Source organism: Tachypleus tridentatus, chromosome 8, assembly GCF_004210375.1.
Source record: "Tachypleus tridentatus isolate NWPU-2018 chromosome 8, ASM421037v1, whole genome shotgun sequence".
Classification (NCBI taxonomy): Eukaryota; Metazoa; Arthropoda; class Merostomata; order Xiphosura; family Limulidae; genus Tachypleus; species Tachypleus tridentatus.
In genome coordinates, this window is record NC_134832.1 from 4,381,384 (window position 1) to 4,400,665 (window position 19,282).

Consider the following 19,282-nt stretch of genomic DNA (forward strand, 5'->3'; position numbering starts at 1 on the left):
TTTACTCAATAATAACCAGTAAATTAAAATTTGTTAAAAATTCAATCAACCACCCTTTCATTTACAGGAAGCTGTTATTTTGTAGTGCATTTAGAGAAAATATACGACAGTTACAAAGAATATATATATTTCATATTACAAAAATTTTGAAATGAAGTCAGAGCACCTCTAGCCCAATACGGGCTTTGGGAAATGAGCATACCCTGGAAGGTAACACCAGCCACCTGGCAGAGTACAATAAAAAGAACAAGGTTAATGAAGAAGACAGTGTGTAAATTCAAGAACAATGACTGGAAGAAGTAAATCCCTGCAGGATACATAATAGCCAGATGATGAAGATAATAACAGAAGAAAATTGGTAGAATCATCCACATGGCTACCTGAAAGTTCTTGTCTAAAAGATTTGTGAAAGTGAGATGCAAGAGAGTGAGACAGGTGATGTATTTGATACAATAAAATGTAAAAAGAGCTTGAAAAACAGGGAAGAATACACCAACTGGAGGAGTCAGCAGACTCATCATGTAAAAGTAGAAAGTGAGAGGACTCTGGATGAAGAAGGGTTACAAGATAGACACAAGCAATGATGGGAATCTTGAAAGGAAGATGTATGTACCAAGTAATGCTGAACAGCTCAAATCAGATACAGCAGCCAATCTGAGTTTCAAGAAATCAAAGGGTAGGGTACAGGAGAGAAGGAATGATTGTCTTCCAAAACAACCAAAGTCCAGTCAGAATAGAGAAATAAGTAAGTACAATGAAAGCTAGTGTGGGAAGCAACAATGGTATGTATGTAGGAATGACAATGACAGACAAGAAAAAGCAGGAAATATGTCTACAACAAAAGATGGTATAAAGAACATGAAACCAATGTTTCATTAAGGTCCCAGTTAGGCATGGGAATAAGACAAGAGGGTCAGAGAAGAAGGAAGAACCTGAAAAAAGTGGAAAGGATGGGGAATAAATATCCCAACAGTAACAGGAAAAGCAAAATGAAGTTGATAAAATCACAAAATAATTAGCAATGGTAGAAACACAAAGTCCATGTACAAACAATTCTAGTGAAAAGAATGAGGGGGTGGCACAGTAGGACAGCCTGAAGAGAGTGGTAGATGGATAAACAAAAAAAAAATTCTACTGATAGAGAGGACAGAGTTGAAGAATGCCAGAAATGGACTAAATAAAAAGCAATGGACCAGGCAAATCCCACACATCAAACAAATCAAGTAAAGACAGTTTTCAATAAAAGAGAGATGTGTAGTTGGAACATCAGAAAATGGGAATAAGTTAGAGAAAGAGGGGTTTCAAACACCTATTGACAAAGCAGATGAAACCAGGGTTTCACAAGCCATAGAGGCACCACCAACAGGTCCCGTCAAGGGGTGCCATGTATTAAAGTAAAAACACAAGAGAATAGATGAAGAGGGATGTAAGCATACAGAAAAAATAAAACTATTACTGACTGTCAAGGCCATAAGATGAGAAACCAGGGACCAGAAGAGTGGAAGTTTGGTGTTGAAAGGATTGGCAAAGGCATCAATGAGAGATATATCCAACTAAATGAAAAAAAAACAAAAACTAAGAATCAATAGATTACTTTGCAGGTAAAATTTTGTCCAGCTGAAAGAAGTGAGCCGTCAGCAGATTTAGAGCACACAATATATGAAAAGCCATGAGATGAACCCAATGAAAATGAGTCCAAAACAGCAAGTCTAATGTACAATCAGAGAGTCCTGCAATGGATACCCAATGACACTTGACATACAAAATAGCCATGTAATTGTCAGAGTGGATCACAAGCATTCAATATTTGAGAAATAGGAAGAAATGGAAACCTTGACGACGAGACATTCCACTGCTTGTAATCAAAGCAATGAAGGCTGAGCACATCTAAGATGGGAGACAAATATGTCCCAAGTGTAAAACAGGTATGAAAAAAAAAAAAAAAGAGTTGGAAGGCAGACAAGCCAGCACAGCTGATAAGCCACTCATGGAAGAATGCAAGAATGAGAGAAGAATGTCTCTGAGAAAGAGCAAGAAGAAGCCAATCATCCATGAGATAATAAATGCTAAACCATGTGACTACAGCAAGCAAATGCCCCAAGACATTATTAAAGATATAAAAAGCACATGCAATGCCAAAAGGAAGAACAAGAAACTGGAAGACTAAATCCTGATGAACTAAAAACATAAAACAAATGGAAGACAGGGAGATCAGAAAATGTAAAATGACATATTTGTTTTTGCTTTTTACTTTTCATGTAAAGCTACATAAGGGCTAGCTGTCCCTAATTTAGCAGTGTAAGTCTAGAGGAAAGGCAGCTTGTCATCACTACCTTCTCCCAACTCTTGGGCTACTCTTTTACCAAAGAATAGTGGAATTGGCCATCCCTTATAACACTCCCATGGCTGAAAGAGCAAGCATATTTAGTGTGACATGGATTCAAGTGGCATATGAAACACTGACCATGATCATTCAGAATTTAGGTGAAAAGAACCACTGGAGAGAAAGATCCCCTCTATATGGAACTGAGAGATAAGAAACCAATTACATGATGACAAGATGATAACCAAATACCAGTTTCTAGTCTTCTTGGGAGAATTTTAGAAACAATTGTAATAACCCCAAGAAAAGGTAAATACTTTGGAGATGTTGTTCTTGGTCAACAGATCTGAGACACCATCATCAAGGTACTGAAGATAAATGGGACTGGAGGACTCAGTAGCCACAGGTTCCTTGTTAGTAACATTGTCACTATGACAGAAAATGTGAAAGTTACTGGCACTTGAAAATTTATAATTGTGGGAAATTATCAAAAGTTTAAATACATACAGAAAACTTTTCAAGTGAAATTAAAGAAACTACACTAGTTCCATAAAACACAAACACTAAACCAGGTAAATGTGAACAAAATGTACCTTAAGTCATAATGTGTCACATCCTGATTAACAATGCTATAACATGTCTGTTCTAAATAATGCCAAGTTAATTCAAGTGCAAGTACTTAGCAGGAGAAGATACTACACAAAGTGTTACCCTTCTACTAGTGGAGGACTATCATCATGATATAGTGTAGCTTCTGTTAAATGTGTTTTTTAGGTGGGAGGTAGCTCAAGACTAGTGGCAGGCAAATCTCATAAACAGATGTGTGAAGGAATCAAGCTATTCTATGTGTGAAGGTAAGGTATTGTCTTGGAATAATTGATAAGTTAAATGTAGCTAATTTATGACCCTATGACTAATTCCTCCATGTATCTACTTCCAATGCACATACATCATGCATCACTGGTGACATTTGATTTATTTACGAGAATAATGATAGCTTCTTGCACGTCCTGTCAAACTGTTTTTTAGTAAGTGTGTGAAAACCCCACAAAAGAACATTATCCTTCTTCATTCTTCATTTGAATTCTTCTCTATGATCTACAGGTTTTCTTAGGCTTTTCTATTGTTACTGCAATGAATGCCTCACTCACAAAAATACAGCTACTTACAACTTTCTTGAATAATACTGATGTAATATATAGGCATACCATGCATTTACTACATTCTTATTTCAATTTATAAAATTTTAAATTTCTAATTTATTTAAATTCACTTAGTTTTTGGTTGGATTTGTTCTGAATTTTGTGCAAAGCTATTGAAGGCTATATGTACTAGCTGTACCTAATTTAACAGTGATGGACTCGAGGGAAGGCAGCTAATCAACACCACTAACAATTAGTAAAATTAAATGTTAGAAAGAACTACGCTTCTTTTTTTAAATTCACACAAGTTTTATCACCTGTGCATAGTAAAACTTTTATTTTATTTATAATGTTTTTATCAGGCTCACCTGGCATCACCAGGTGAAATACAAAAAAAAATCATATGAAAATCTATAACAATAGTAATCTACAAGCAGATAAAGCAATTACAAACTTAGTAAACTGTCAAATTTATAAATGCATAAATAAAGTCCTTTAGGCCTAAGTAAGTATTCAAATTTGTTTTATATACAAGAAAGAAGAGAGTGATTAAAATGAATTAATATTTTGTATTTGCTAATAAGTTATTAAACAGTATTCCATCTTTCAAACGAGTTATTAATCTAAATTTTATTTTAATATTATCCTTTTTTTCATGTCTCAATATTTTATGTGAAAGTAACAGTTGGATGTGGAAAGTAAGGAAAAAAATAAATATACATCTTATATTATATACATTAAATGTTATTTCACAAAGGTATGGGATTAGTTTCATTATTTGTATGCTACTTGTAACCCTAATTTACAATGCTACTTCATTTCAAGTCAAATGTTATTGACAATAACTGTATAAAGTATCTGCACTATCTTGATCAAGTTTTTTTAAATCAATTTTCCATACTGAATACCCAGTATCAATATCATTTAGTTTATGTACAACATTAATGAAATAGGATAAATGTGGTAACTAATCACAAGTGTTATTCTGTCAAGAACAAGTAATTAAAAATAATTATGTATGTCACCCATGAATCAAAACAAACAAAACAATCTTTGTTAGGCTCTGTTGAGCAACAGCCAGAGAGAGAACATCAAATTGCTCTTTTTAAATGGATTTTTTCCTATTTTCCACATGCAAAAACTCGCAAATGAACATCTTGAATAGAGTCTCCATAATCAGAAGACACTGCATAGTTGTTAAAATTAATTAAAATTATTATGCAGGAAACCTATTTCATCAAGTTTACAATAAATGGACTTTTTTATCTTGTACTGGGGTAATAAATGTAGCATCTTGTTCTGTTACTTTAACTGTCCAAGGCTTCCACACTTGTTCTCACGCTTTCTGTCTATCGACTGTATCCTTAAATTTCTTGTTACTTGCAATTAAGTATCATCTGTAGATATTATATTGATACACACTAGTAGAATTTACACCATTTGCTGTTAAGAAACACCCCAGTGTATTAAAGTACAAAAAAAACATTTTTTTTTAAATTATCTCACAAATTTTCTGGTTTGGCATTTATCCTATGTAACAAATATTTATTTTAAGTTACCATTACATTCATGGCTTTACATCGATTTTCTCCAAATAAAGAATTATGAAATTTGCAGTTAGGTTGGTTTACAAACATCAGTGAAACAAAAAAAACTTACTCTTATCCATTAACAGTACACTGCAAGCTTTCACATTTGTTTTATACAAGCTTTCTGCATATCTAATAGACATATTCACTTTCCATGAGAGAACACAACATGTATTATAAATTATATTTTGCTGAAGTAAAAACAAAAAAATTTAAATATCTCAATTAGAATATCCAAAAATAAAATAAACTTCATCCACTAATGAAATGAAAGACAATATACCACAATTCATTGTTTTTCATGCCATAAAAAAAGCTTAACAGTTTTATCTCATTTATTACAAAAAAAACAACCCAATTTCAAGTGTTTTATTTATCTTATTCAGGACAAAAATGTGATTCTACCCGTAAAAGTTAAAATGAGAGTTATAATTGCTTTTTACAAAGTTCTTCTAATGTAGGTGTAGAGAACACAAACCATATTTTAATTTAAAACACCTGATGCATTTACTACTATCAAGAAAATAACAGATGAAAACAAAAATAAAGAGACTGAAGGTACCACTGAAAAGCTCGGACCTATACTTCAGGAACATTTTTACTTTCTTTCTAGATTGTTATTTACAAAAGTGTCACTGTTTTTTGTATATGGTCCTAAGCACTGAAGGTGAAAAGTATGCTATTTACAGTGTGTAAAATAGTTCAGCTATTTCTCAAATGGAGCATTTTAAAATGCATCATGCCATTTTAATTAACCCTTTATCACTTTTTAATATTGTTGTGAAATCATCAGGGTCAGCTTCCTCCACATATTTAATGTTTGGGCTACTAAAAATACAGAATGTAGGCACGTGTTTCTGTATAACCAACCCTATTAATATTGCTGAAGGAACAGCTTCATCTCTAGAAAAAAAATTTCCTGGTATTAAAACTTCCAAAATCATACACAGAAAATTTATGAAATGTAAGAAGCTCCAGAAAAATATTAAATAACTCAAAAATATTCCATCATGAAAAAAAATGCTGATGTTGTGATATATCATTAATGTAACAAATCTCTCAGATATATGTTGAACAAGGTGTAACAAGAAAAAAAACTACTTTACAAGTAAATCAAAAGATGTAAGCTGCAATTTGTTTCCTAGTATGAAATACAACAGATAAACACAAATGTATTTTACCTTGAAATGTACATTTCTTGTACAATTTCACACAAAAAATGCAAAGGATGTGTCACTACAGCATAAAGGATATTTGTGGCCATAAAATCTGCTGAACAATAAAATAAAGTACAGTAGGTGGTGCTTTCAGTAGTCCTGATATCACTTTACTTCCCAGCAAGTCAGAATGTAATATTTATTGATATGGGTGCATATTATGAGCATTATATCAATTTCTGCCAAAAATTACTCACTTACATAAAAACAAATACAACTTTAACCCTCACTAACACCTCAGGTCCACATAGACCCAACAACTTTCTTGGTTGTGTATCAATTTATATGATCATTACAAATTTATATCCATTCATGTAATGGATATAAATTTGATAAACCTTGGATTAATATGACACTACTGTTTTCAAAACAGACAGATGGAATGTCATGTAACAATCTAGTATTTATTTGTGGTCCACAAATACCCTATACCATCATTAAACATCACTATACATGCAGTCAGCCATTTATTGTACAAATAAAATTTCTAAACATTTCCTTCATTATGTAGACTGTTATATAAAATAATCCATCAAAGTTGTACAGTATCATTTTATCTGCTTGTTTATAACATCACTTTGGTAAGCATGTATGTCCATTTCATTCCTCATCAACAAATGGCTGCTTATTTCATAGAAATCTCATCAAATAATTGGTGTAAATAGTCTGTTTATTGGATTTTTAATCCATAGCCTACTGTAAAGATACATTTGTGTTGGGATCTAGCTGGACCCAAGGTGATATACAATGTACACTTTCAGTTTTCATTTAGTTGAATTTTACAGTATTCTTGTAATCTCATCATACATTGGCAGTTAATGACTTGAGTATACTAGTATAATAACACTTATGCATTTTTTAATATACTGTTTGTATAATTAATGGTTTAATACCACTTATTTGTATACTAGGAACAATAAATTTTGTAATTTCTGAATTTGTCAACATACTTCCTCTAAAATACATATATTTTATGTTGTTCACATTGCATGCTAACCCTAATAAATGTTGTATTGCATCTGGTTTTAAAAAGTTCAATCTACAGCTTACCACGATGGTAATTTTGTGCTTAGGCTCAGATGGACCCCAGGTGTTATGTAACATACTGTTCAAAGATGTGCTGACACAGGTAAACATAAAGCACATAATATTTCCACAGTATATAATAAATAATTACTTCCCATCAAAGTGAGATACTTACTTAGAACACAACCAGAAATGAACCTGGCCATCATCACAGATAACGAAACACCTTTCATATGTTTTTGTTTATAAAGATTACAATGTATTGTTTCATGAGTTGGGTACCTTTGCTGTTAACAACATTTTCATTAATAATCTCAACAACATCTTATTAGGTTCAGCCAGCTTAGGAGGTTTAGATTAGTTAGTTCTAAATACATATATTAAACTTACAATGCAAATCATTCTTCATAATTATAATAATGAACAATAAATTAAACAGAAATAACAACATTTGATATACTAAATATATAATTACTATTTACTGTGAATGAAAGTAAAAGTAAATAAATACCTTACCCGAGGAACAGAAATATCATATATGAAAATAATGTGGTGCTTACATTTACTTACTGCATGAGAACAATGAATATATCATCAAGAATATTAAAAAACTCAGAAACTGTGATATCAGATGCATTCTGACCTTTATAATACTGTGACCTTTTAATATTCATACTCAACACTGATCAACATCACATATCTTCTGAGCACTGTCAAGATCATATAACTCATGTGAAAGACTGAAGCAGTGGTTCTGATGTCACTGGTGGCTATGGTTCCAGCAATAGCACAAAATTGACATTATGGATTTTAACATTTCACATCTTTACATATTATTTCACATTGTATCCATGCTTTAAGTTCAATTAACAAAGGTATTTTTGTAGTTTGTAAATGTGTCTATAATGCAGAGATGCCAACTACTTCAAATGACTGAGCGTAATGATTGTAGACAGAGCCCTTTATCATTTGCAGCTACTAGGCCTGACCAATGTCTCTAAGCTGTTTATTATTATATTATTATTATAACTATTATTATTTATTACTGTTATAGATTGCTCATTTATGACTGTGTTTTGTGTATTTAATAAATAAATTTAAAAACTTCTTATAAAATTATGTCTTTTATTTAGTTCAGAGTAACAAATATACTGGTAAAACAACATTGAACATGCACAAATAGTAAGCAGAAAAAGCCTTTCTGTAAGGACTAGTTTATATCATGTTTATGACACTTATTGTAATAGGTTTGCAGCTGTTGCAGCCTTTGCCTTCATGAGAATGTCTCTGGATGGTTGGGAGTTATAACAACATTGCCCATTTGACTGCATACACATCTTGTGTGTTATAATACTGCTCAAAACTGAGATGACCAAGTTTGGTCTGAACTTGCTTTTGTTTTTAGTCACTAAACTAAATATCCTTTCACTGTCAGCATTAGAATGGAAGACTGTAAGAATTCCAAGCATAACCCTACACAGAATGTCACACTTCTGGTTGCCATTTCCATCCTTAACTGTAGACAGCTGAATCCAAAACTTGTCAACATTCAACTGAAGAACAGTTTCTGAGAAAGTATCAATTTGATAGTTCAAATATTGCCCTTCCAACTTGTCAGTAGTGTCGTGCTCACGTGAAGAAGCAGAGAGAAGAGAAATCTTTGCTGACTTTCAGTTTTGGATCAGCAATCTCTGCGTGAATCAGAAGTTCATCATTTAGAGGGAAACGTTTCATCATGTAATTTGTAGCTGCAATATAGTATTTTTTGACACTGTTATAGAAGCTGATCAGGTCCAGGTCCTTTTCATATTTAACAATGTATTCCTTGGCAGCATTTCCAATAGAAACTGCCTCATCAGATTTGTGTAAGGATTCATTGTTGTAGTCAAGTTCAGTGATGTTGCCTTCAAGATATTCTGGCTTGATGTATCTGACAAGTATATTTTTAACTTGTGTAATCAGAGTTCTATGCATAATGTGTATGCAAGGTTCTTCTCTTTGCAGTATCAAATTGGCTTGCTCAAATAGAGGAATTGCAGACTGAAGAAAAAGACAAAATAACAAGTTCATTTTGTTGTCCAAGAAAACTGTTAACTTATCTTACTTGCTCTGCGCATAACTTTTCTTGGTTATTTCCTTGCTAGCTTTCGTTTCCTTCTCTTTTCTCATTGATTGTCTCTTCTTTAGTTCAAGGTCAGACTGCCTAAACATATATTGAGTTGTATCAAATGTTTCTTTGTCTGCTTTTGGAGACTGTTGTCTTGTGACCCTGTGTGGCTGAGAGGATCTCTTGACCATGTCCCTATATGGCTGAGAGGATGTCTTGACTGTGTCCCTATATGGCTGAGAGGATATCCTGACTGTTAAAGTCTTGCTGCCTGACTGAGCTGCACGTTTAGATCCTTTAGAATCTAGTTTTTCCTTTTAACAGTGAAAATACTTCTTCAATGGCTTCCACATGTCCAATATTCTGTTGAGGTACACCCCAAGTGATAGCCATCTTGTGTTAACAAGTTGTAGAATTTTTCTTGTTTCTTTGTCATACAATCCTTGAAACTCTGTGAAATGTTGTTTTCTGCTTGCACGTTTGTCCAGAAAATAGTAGATATCTATCAATATATCAGAAACTGGGCACGGCAGTTCTCTGGAAGCTTTCTGGGCAGCAATATTCATGAGGTGACAGGCACAGTCCATGAAGTAAATGCTAGGCTGTCGTCTTGAGATGTGTCCCACCACATCTTTACCTATACCAGACATAACTGAGGCATTGTCTGAAGAAAAACTAAGACAGTTTTCCCATGGAATTTTCTTTTTTGTCAGTTCGTGGTCCAAAAGCCTGAAAATATTCTCTCCCGTTGAAGCTTCTTTCCATTCCACCATTGTCAAAAGAGAACAAACAATTTTTCCAAGCAAAGGATCAAAATATCGTACAACCACTGGATACAGTTTTGAGTCATCCGTGTCTGTAGATCCATCTGTGGCTAAACTGTAAACACTGCTTAGTAAGTATGCTTGAAATCATTTTGTGATCTTCATAACCCAATATTTGTACAATGGCTGTAGTTTTGGTTCTAGCATAGCCATATTTTTTCTTTATATCAGAGTCTGGGAACATTTTTCTGAATAGATGTCCTACATGATCGGCTACAGCTAGGGGTAAATTATGAGCAATGACGATTTGTGTGAACATCACTTCTGCATTTATGGTTTCATATTCTGAATTCTTGCTCATAAATGTCATCATCTGCATCGTTTTTATCTTCACCTCAGCGTTTTGTTGGTAAGATGCTAATTTTGTATGTCTGGAGCAATCATTTATCCCACCATGCACCACAGAAAAATCGATGTGAGAAACTGTACAAAATGCATGACTGTCACTGACTTTTGATGCAATGACCGGATATTTTGTGCTATACTCTTTCCTAAATTTTTGATTCACAGTTTTAGTCCTTTTAGATTTGTCAAAACAAGAATCTGGTGAACGAGGCCTCTTTTTTTTTCCATCTTGTTAACGATCACATTGGTATTTCTATGCCACTTAGAGTGTGTTTTCTTAGAGCAAAGCCACATCAGCCTATCTGCTGAGCCCCCCGAGGGGAAACAAACCCCTGAATTTAGCATTGTAAATCTGGAGACATACTGCTGCACTAGTGGGGGGCACATGCCACTTAGAAAACGAGAAATACCCATCTACACAAGAGCTGATCGGCTGACAAGCACTGATGACGTAACTATGGATTTCCTCACGTGCCCAGTATGGAGAAGCACCGCACTCAAACTTTTGGTAGACGTCAGAGATACAAATATGTTTTATTATTTCAAGTACAAACATGATTATTGCAAGTAGCCATTTGGACGATGTCTTTTATTTATTATCAAAATTTATTGGTATCTCACTAGAAATTTTCTTTTTACCCCTTTCAAGCCCTGGGGGAACAATTTAAAACTTTATTGTATAGGCCTACATGATATATAATAATTTGGGAGTTGCAACAAGTCATAATATTTGTCTGTATGAGCATATAGTCATAACGTATACACCAAACTCGTAATGATTATGCTCAGATCATAATGGTTGGCATCTCTGGAGTTCAGTCATTGGAACACATTATCAAAGTATAGTTTTCATGGGGATATATACATATCCTTTTAATTCCTAATTTTTACCAAACCACTCAAAAATATCTTACTTTAATGAAAATAGTTTTTCTAAAGAAGCAGAGATTAACATATATATATAAAAGACTTAAAACCCTAACTTTGCTAATTAGCATATTTTGGCCAACTTTGCATTCCATATGACAAGTACTGCATATATCAACTTTCACTTCATTGAATGAATAGTTTTTTTAATATGTTAAATAGCATATCTTGTATTATCATTTAACTAAGAAGTTAAAAAAAATACACTGATTTAATCCAGAATTTTATAATCCATATGACATAGCAGAAACAATTCCTACCAAGCTTGTTGAATAAACAACCTGTGTTAAATCTATGTTACATTGGTTGGACTACACTAACAAAGATTAGCCCTTTCACTGCAACCACAGTGAATGAGATAAATGAAATAAGAACACAAAGCACAAAAGTAAATTTTCAGTATATGAATGACATTGTTATGAAAAAACAGTTTTTCTATTGTTGGTATTTAGGTTTGGATCTTCACACATACTGTACAAAACTGAGTTATTATAACATTTCACCATGTAAGCAAGGTCTTCAAATTTTAACAAAAACTTTGCTAATAATTCAGCTAATGAAATGAAACACTATATATTTTGAAGATCCACTGGATAATATTAATTTCTCTTCTAGACATACCTAGCACAAGATACCAACCTAAAAACTTCTATAAGAATGTCATCCAAAATGCTCGTGCTAATCTCTGGCCTGTCAAGAAGACTGATAAGAAGGCGGTATGACCACAAATCAGAAGAAACAGAATGACCAAATGGTGATGCTAACACAGAAGCAGGATCCTAGTAAGAGAAAATCACATTTCAAATTTTAAAAATTAATCAAAGATAAAAAGAAAGTTCAGGTATAATAAAATTAAAAATCTAAATATAAACATGTTAAAATATGTCTTCACTGTAGTAAAATGTACATTTTAGCAATTCTAGGAAATTCAAATAAAATTGTGTGGTGATGCAATGGTGTACTTTTTAAAGTGAATTCATTTTTATACATGTATATTTACTTCCACTGCTACTTAGCTATATGTTGTTGTTTTTTATTTTAAATACTCATGTTTCCCATTGCTTCGCTTAGTATTCAACTCTGGATGTAACTTGCATATCAGTGAAGTCACTTTTATTCTTAAAATTTCCCAAATAGAGCTTTCTCCACAATATAAAAATCTGTAATGGAAGATAAAACATTATAGTATCATGAACCATGTCAAACAATAGCTTACTGGTTGTTTAAAGCATTTTTGAATACTCTCTAATCCTTGGCCTCAATCAATGAACTGTTTGTGTCCACACAGCCATGACTACATCTTGGATATGTAAATTTACATATAGTATTAAAAGTTCTGCATTTTACAAACAGCCTTTAAACTGAAAGAAATTAATCATATGAAATACCAGCTTAAAAACAATTTCAAGTTGAATTTGAAAATAAATCTTTGGGATACAAAACAGATGTAACAGGCTGAAAATAGTTTTCACTTAATGTAAGACCTTCAGAAGACATTTTGGTGCACCTGTAAAGATTCAATATTCTTTTATCTTTTACTTAAATTTAAAATACTTATACTCCATAAATGTTTAAGAACTTATTTGTCACAAGTTAAACTACAATAGCTGCTTCTTCCACATAAAATGGCTTAATGTAGTTTCAGGTTTCTGCTTTTAAGTTATTCAGAGGATTGGTTGGTTGGTTGATTTAGTGCTTTATGGCACAAAGCAGCTAGGCTATCTGCACGTCAAATGTCTGGTAAAAAGGTAAAAATAAAGTAAATGTAGTAAAATTCATAAAAGGAAATGAAGGTAAAACAAAACATCATTGAAAAACAGAAAAAGCATAAGACCAATGTTGACACCTAGTCTACAATGTTAAGAGAGAAACTACAGTAAGAGAAGTTGCAAAGGACATTCTGTAGCATATCTGTAATTATCATAACCCACCAGGAAGACTAACAGGTAAATACAAGAACCACTGTCAGTCACCTGAAGTTGGCCTTTCCAGTCCTGGTTCTGAGTTATGTGTCATTATGGTCAGTATCAAAATGTAAAGTAATAAAAGTGTTAAAAAACATGCAGCAAAATTGTAATAATAACTAGCCAGGATGACTAATGGGAAGTTCAAACAGCAGTGTTAGTCACCTGAAGTTGGCCTTTCCAGTCCTGGTTCTGAGTTATGTGTCATTATGGTCAGTATCAAAATGTAAAGTAATAAAAGTGTTAAAAGACATGCAGCAAAATTGTAATAATAACTTGCCAGGATGACTAATGGGCAGTTCAAACAGCAGTGTTAGTCACCTGAAGTTGGCCTTTCCAGTCCTGGTGTTGAGTTATTTAATGTCATGGCCATTTTCCAATTTCAAATCGAACTAGAGAGATTGAGACTCTTAAAAGGGAACCACAATTAAAAAGGTGAAATGAATAATTATCAAACACTTAAATGACATTAAAAAGATTAATGATCATTAAAAAAGTAAAAACTTTATCAAGGTGGACAGTGTCACAGTCACCAATAACACTGTCTAATATCATGGACAAACCTTGGGACAGAACATGTTTAAAATAGTGCTGTTGTTGAGAGTTATAATGATGGCAAGAAAGTAAAATGTGGCTTACAGTGATTTGAGTGTTACACAAACTACACACTGGTGCATCAATTCCAGATAAAAGAAAATGATGAGTTAAAAAACTGTGACCAATCCGTAGTCTAGTTAGAACAATTTCCTCCTTCCGAACCTTAGGGAAGCTAGACGGCCAAGTCCAACATAGGGTTTTATTTGGAAAAGCTTGTTGTCGCATTGCTCACTCCAGTGACTGCCAGCTGGAACAGAGTTGAGCCTTGAATACAGGACCATAGTCCATGTATGGAACAGGCACAGCTGTGATAGTGCCAGAGCAGACAGATTTAGCTGCAGTGTCTGCAAGCTCGTCCCAGTGAATACCAACATGTCCTGGTGTCCAAAAAAACTGGATAGAAGTAGATGTTAATGAGAAATGGGCCAGTCGGTTTTGAATATCAGCGAGAACAGGGTGTGAGCCAACATAAAGCAATTCCAGGACCAGTAGAGAACTAAGCGAGTCAGTATAAATAGTGCAGTTGAAGTACTGCTTAGCTTCAATATGATGCAGGGCAAGAAAAATGGCATACAGTTCAGCAGTGAACACAAAAGCTGTACAGGGGATTCTGCACGCAACCACTGAACCACCACAAACCATAGCAGAGCCCACAGAGTTACCTGATTTGGAATGGAAAGATTGTTTGAAAGATGTTCAGTAAATAAAAAACGGTACTTCCAATCGGGAATATTTGCCTTTCTCAGATGACTAAAAGAAAAGTCACATTTGGGGCCTGTAATACACCATGGTGGGATGGGCTGACCAGTGGATTCTGCAATGTTATCCAAGGACAGACCCAATTCATCTAACTCTTCCTAGATACGAAGAACAGAACCTTCCCTGAGAGGTCCCCTCACCACATACAGGAATCCACACCGAGGGGTTATTCAGAAGAACTTTCATCCCTAATGTTATTCAGAGGACTTATTTTTAGCCACAACTAGCACAACCACATTTTTATTGTCTCCATTAACCACTTTAGTACAAATATCATGATCAACAACATGGTGCACCATTTTAACAACCTTCATGCAGAGTTTCATTGAATAGGATGAAGGTTATAATCAATACCTGACAAACTTAGATTTTTGCAATCAATACAGCAAAGTTTATCTTGGGATTGCAAGGTTATATCTAACCAACAAAGTTAACCCACCCTATCCTCTGAACCTTTCTTATATCAGCTTACAAGTGTCATCAAATCAGTCCTGGACAACTAAGGGGGAAAACAATCATTAACAAATTCCACTAGAAATTTAAAAATTATGGATTTATTGGACAGACTTCAGCCTGGCAAAATCATTAGTGAAGTTCTTTTTGAAAGAAGAATATAAGAGGTAGCTTTTACCAATAAAACAGAGTAAAATAAATACAATCTATTTATCTTAGTTTTATGATATGTATAACATGGTAAAATTTACTTCAAAAAATTGGATTAAGGCATGACATCAGAAAACCTGATATTGTATTTCTTGTTACTCAAAATCATGCATGTTTGATGAAAACAAATAACTTCCTGCGAATTCACTCACAAATAGCAACATCTTGCTAATTTAGTTCTGGTTTTAGTAGTCATCTAGAACAGTAAAGGTATTTAACATATTTTAGTCTAAGTATGTACTGATGAATATGGTAATGACAACATGAATATTAATCCAGGCCAAAAATCTTAACATTAATATAGTTGAATTCTGTCAGTGATAATGTATTTTGTGATGTGCCAATGAAATAAGTTCAGTGTAACAGCTCATAGATGCGTGTAACTTTACACAAACGCAAAAGTAACAATTTTGATCCAAATGTCAAGTTAATTACAGTTACTTGTCTGTGAAGCGCTATTTGAAGATACAGTATTCCTGATATTTTCATAAATGTTGATGAGAGGTTGTTTCAATTTCAACATGGAAAAATTCGGTGGGTAGTTGAAGTTTGATGAAAAAGATAAGAGTAACGGTTAGGCTCATGCTATCCTTGAAAGAAAACACAATTCATCAAGTTGTTTCATTAGTGATAGCAAGTAATATTTTCATGAAACTGGAAAAAAAATTCATGAGGTAGTTAAATTTTCTGTTAAAAGTCAAATCCATGAACAATAGCTTCTATAATACAAAATGTATATTGATGTACCCAATGTTTAATTTTTTAGATGAAAAAGAAAAAAAAAGTACAAGTGTCTTTAACCACATATTCAATACTCTTGAAATTTTTTCAAGTTATAAAATCAAAACAAACAACTCTAGACTTACGAGTCATTTTGATAAGATAATTAATTTATTGGTATTAATTATAGTTGCATCTCAATGTTTCTAGTGATAGTTATTACCCATACTTACGTATCTCCTTCATGATAATTACTACCAAGTTTTTCCTGTAAATCTAACATTTATTTTCTGAGTATCTGAGTGTTCACAACTGATCCAACAAGTTCAAAGGATGCAACTATTAAAAATGTTTTTATCTTCTAACTTAAAAGTACAGAACTTGAAACAATTATTTATAAAAAGATTAAAAAATCTATAAAGTCTTAAATTATTGGAAACATTGGCATGCTTTGCTTATGTGTTTTCTGCAACCTATAAGAACAGTAATTCACAATGTGAAAAACTAGTGTTGTAAAGTAAGTATACCAGTCAAAAGAAATTGTCACTCTGAGTTGTAAGAACAAAATATGGAGTACATTAACACTTTTACTGGAATAAGCTATTATTTAATTAAATATTTTAAAATGACGTGTAAATCCATTTAAGTTAAACTACAGGTTAACTGGTCAAATTACATGTATGACAGACTGTTTTCCAATACATTATATCTTAGCCAACATAAATATCAATACATTTAATTTTACAATGAACATATTCCTTGAGTTACTATTTTCAGTTAATATGGGAGTTACGGGCATAATTTCCCTATTCTGACAATACATTTCCAGTTATAATACAGCATCATGATCCAAAAACATTCCAACAACAAATAAACCACATATGCAATGTCAGAGCTGAAGTCAACAGGTGGGCCAACATCAAAGTGAGGAGGGAAATAATGTCTCCAGAAAACCCCCAAGGTTCTTGTAAAGAGCCTCAAACAGGAGATGGATTGAGGAGAGACACTGCAAAAGAGTTATCACAATAAAACAATGAGGAATACTGCAATTGGTAGGGTGAATGGAAGATTCATGTCTTTCTGTCCAAATAGGCAAAACTGAATCCCATAACTGTCGAACCAGATATGAACAGGTTGCCCTATGATAACAGAAAACAGATAGTAGGGTGAATGGAAGATTTATGTCTTATCCCTCAAATAGGCAAAACTGCACCCCATAACTGTTGATCCAAATATGGACAGATTGCCCTATGATAATAGAAAATAGACTGATCTGAAGTGCATGAGGAACAAGGCATCACAAAAACATCATCATCTAACTGGGAGGTGAAACGTTCAATGTGAACTTGTATATAAAAAAAAACAAAAAAACAGAGAAAACTAAATAAGTTTAGGAGACAGAATTAGGTAAGAGGGAACAATATGGGTCATAAGAAATAGGAGCAACAGACACAACATCCCATACCTGAAAAATGAAATCTGAAAAAGCTGACAAGAGCCTAACAGAATCTTCAGGTAGGGTTAGGGAAGGCACAGCAAACTCCAGGGGAAGTGGGATCAAACAATCAAAATCATTGTCAGATTGGCCAAGTTTGAAAATATTAAGATGATGATGTACAACCGCAGAAGACTCAGGTTGTCTCACTTAACATTCTAGTTCCTTGTGAATAAAGGCCAATAAATCTCATGACAAGATGAACAACAACAGGAGATTAATGCTATCTCGTATAACATTCTATCTCCCTGTGAATGAAGGCCAATAAATCAAATGACAAAATGAACAACAGCATGAAACTAACGTTGTCTCATATAACATTCTATCTCCCTGTGAATAAAGGCCAATAAATCAAATGATAAAATAAACAACAGCATGAAACTAACTTTGTCTCATATAACATTCTATCTCCCTGTGAATAAAGGCCAATAAATCAAATGATAAAATAAACAACAGCATGAAACTAACTTTGTCTCATATAACATTCTATCTCCCTGTGAATAAAGGCCAATAAATTTAATGACAAAATAAACAACAGCATGAAACTAATGTTGTCTCATATAACATTCTATCTCCTTGCCAATAAATCTTCTGACAAGTCACCCATATCTGTGGCCTGAATTATAGTATAAGACGAGTGAGGTGTACCCAAAGTGGTCACATTTACATCAAAATTCATGCTTGATACCAAACAACTAAGTGAAATTATTCACTGCAAAATACAGGTAAATCACACCTTTTGAAACTAATGTGTAATTCTTGAAATAAAGTAAAACTACTTTGAGAAGTAAGAAACAAAAAGAAAGATGTCTGAACTGAAGTATCACCAAGCGAGAAATAAAGGATCAGTAGAGAAAAAAAAGAGTGCAATCCACTAGGTTGAAGGTTAAGTTCAAGACTTGAAAGCAGGGTACAACAGAAAGCTTGATACTTATGTAAATTATCTACACCATTCGTACGAAAATCCTAACCCTACAATAGCCTCAGTGGATCTTTGGAATATTCTCGACTACAAATTATTGGAATAGCTGCTCAGTAGAACAGAATATTTTTAACTGTTGATTAAATTTTTAACATGTTTATATAATTATATTAAATAACACCACATAACTATTTTTTTCTATAACCTTCCATACACTACTTTGCATAATGATTGACCACAAAGTGTAAGTGTATATTCTATTCATCACAAAATTGATTTAAGGGGCTTAGATCACGAATATGCTAAAAAACCTACAAATTTACATTTGCTTAAATATTTAATAAAATATGAAAGAAGCTCTCTAGCTTACATGGAGGCATACTCTTATGCCTTTTAAAAGAAGATCTTTGGAATGTGTCTCAAAATAGAGATTGTAGACATCAGAGTCTGTGCTGTTCACACTCTCAGACCGATTAACCATGTGCTGGTCTCCTTTAGCTAAATTGGTCTCTGTTCCCAATAGCCAGGCAAACAGGCGTCTAAGGAATTTATAAATAAATACAAACATAATTTGACAAATGTATTCTCAAGACAGCTGGTATGGGCATCAAAACTTTAATCAAAATAGAGTACAGAACAACCTTTTTGACCTTCTTAGGCCA

At 33.3% G+C, this 19,282-nt stretch overlaps 1 protein-coding gene across 1 annotated transcript in view; it reads right to left on the reverse strand.

Moving 5' to 3' along the window:
- LOC143258429 (protein DOP1A) overlaps positions 1 to 19,282 on the reverse strand; it is a 172,709-nt gene that overhangs the window by 110,309 nt on the left and 43,118 nt on the right. Inside the window, 2 exon segments of the mRNA XM_076517355.1 lie at positions 12,140 to 12,279; positions 18,991 to 19,159. Coding sequence (XP_076373470.1) covers positions 12,140 to 12,279; positions 18,991 to 19,159 — 309 coding nt within the window.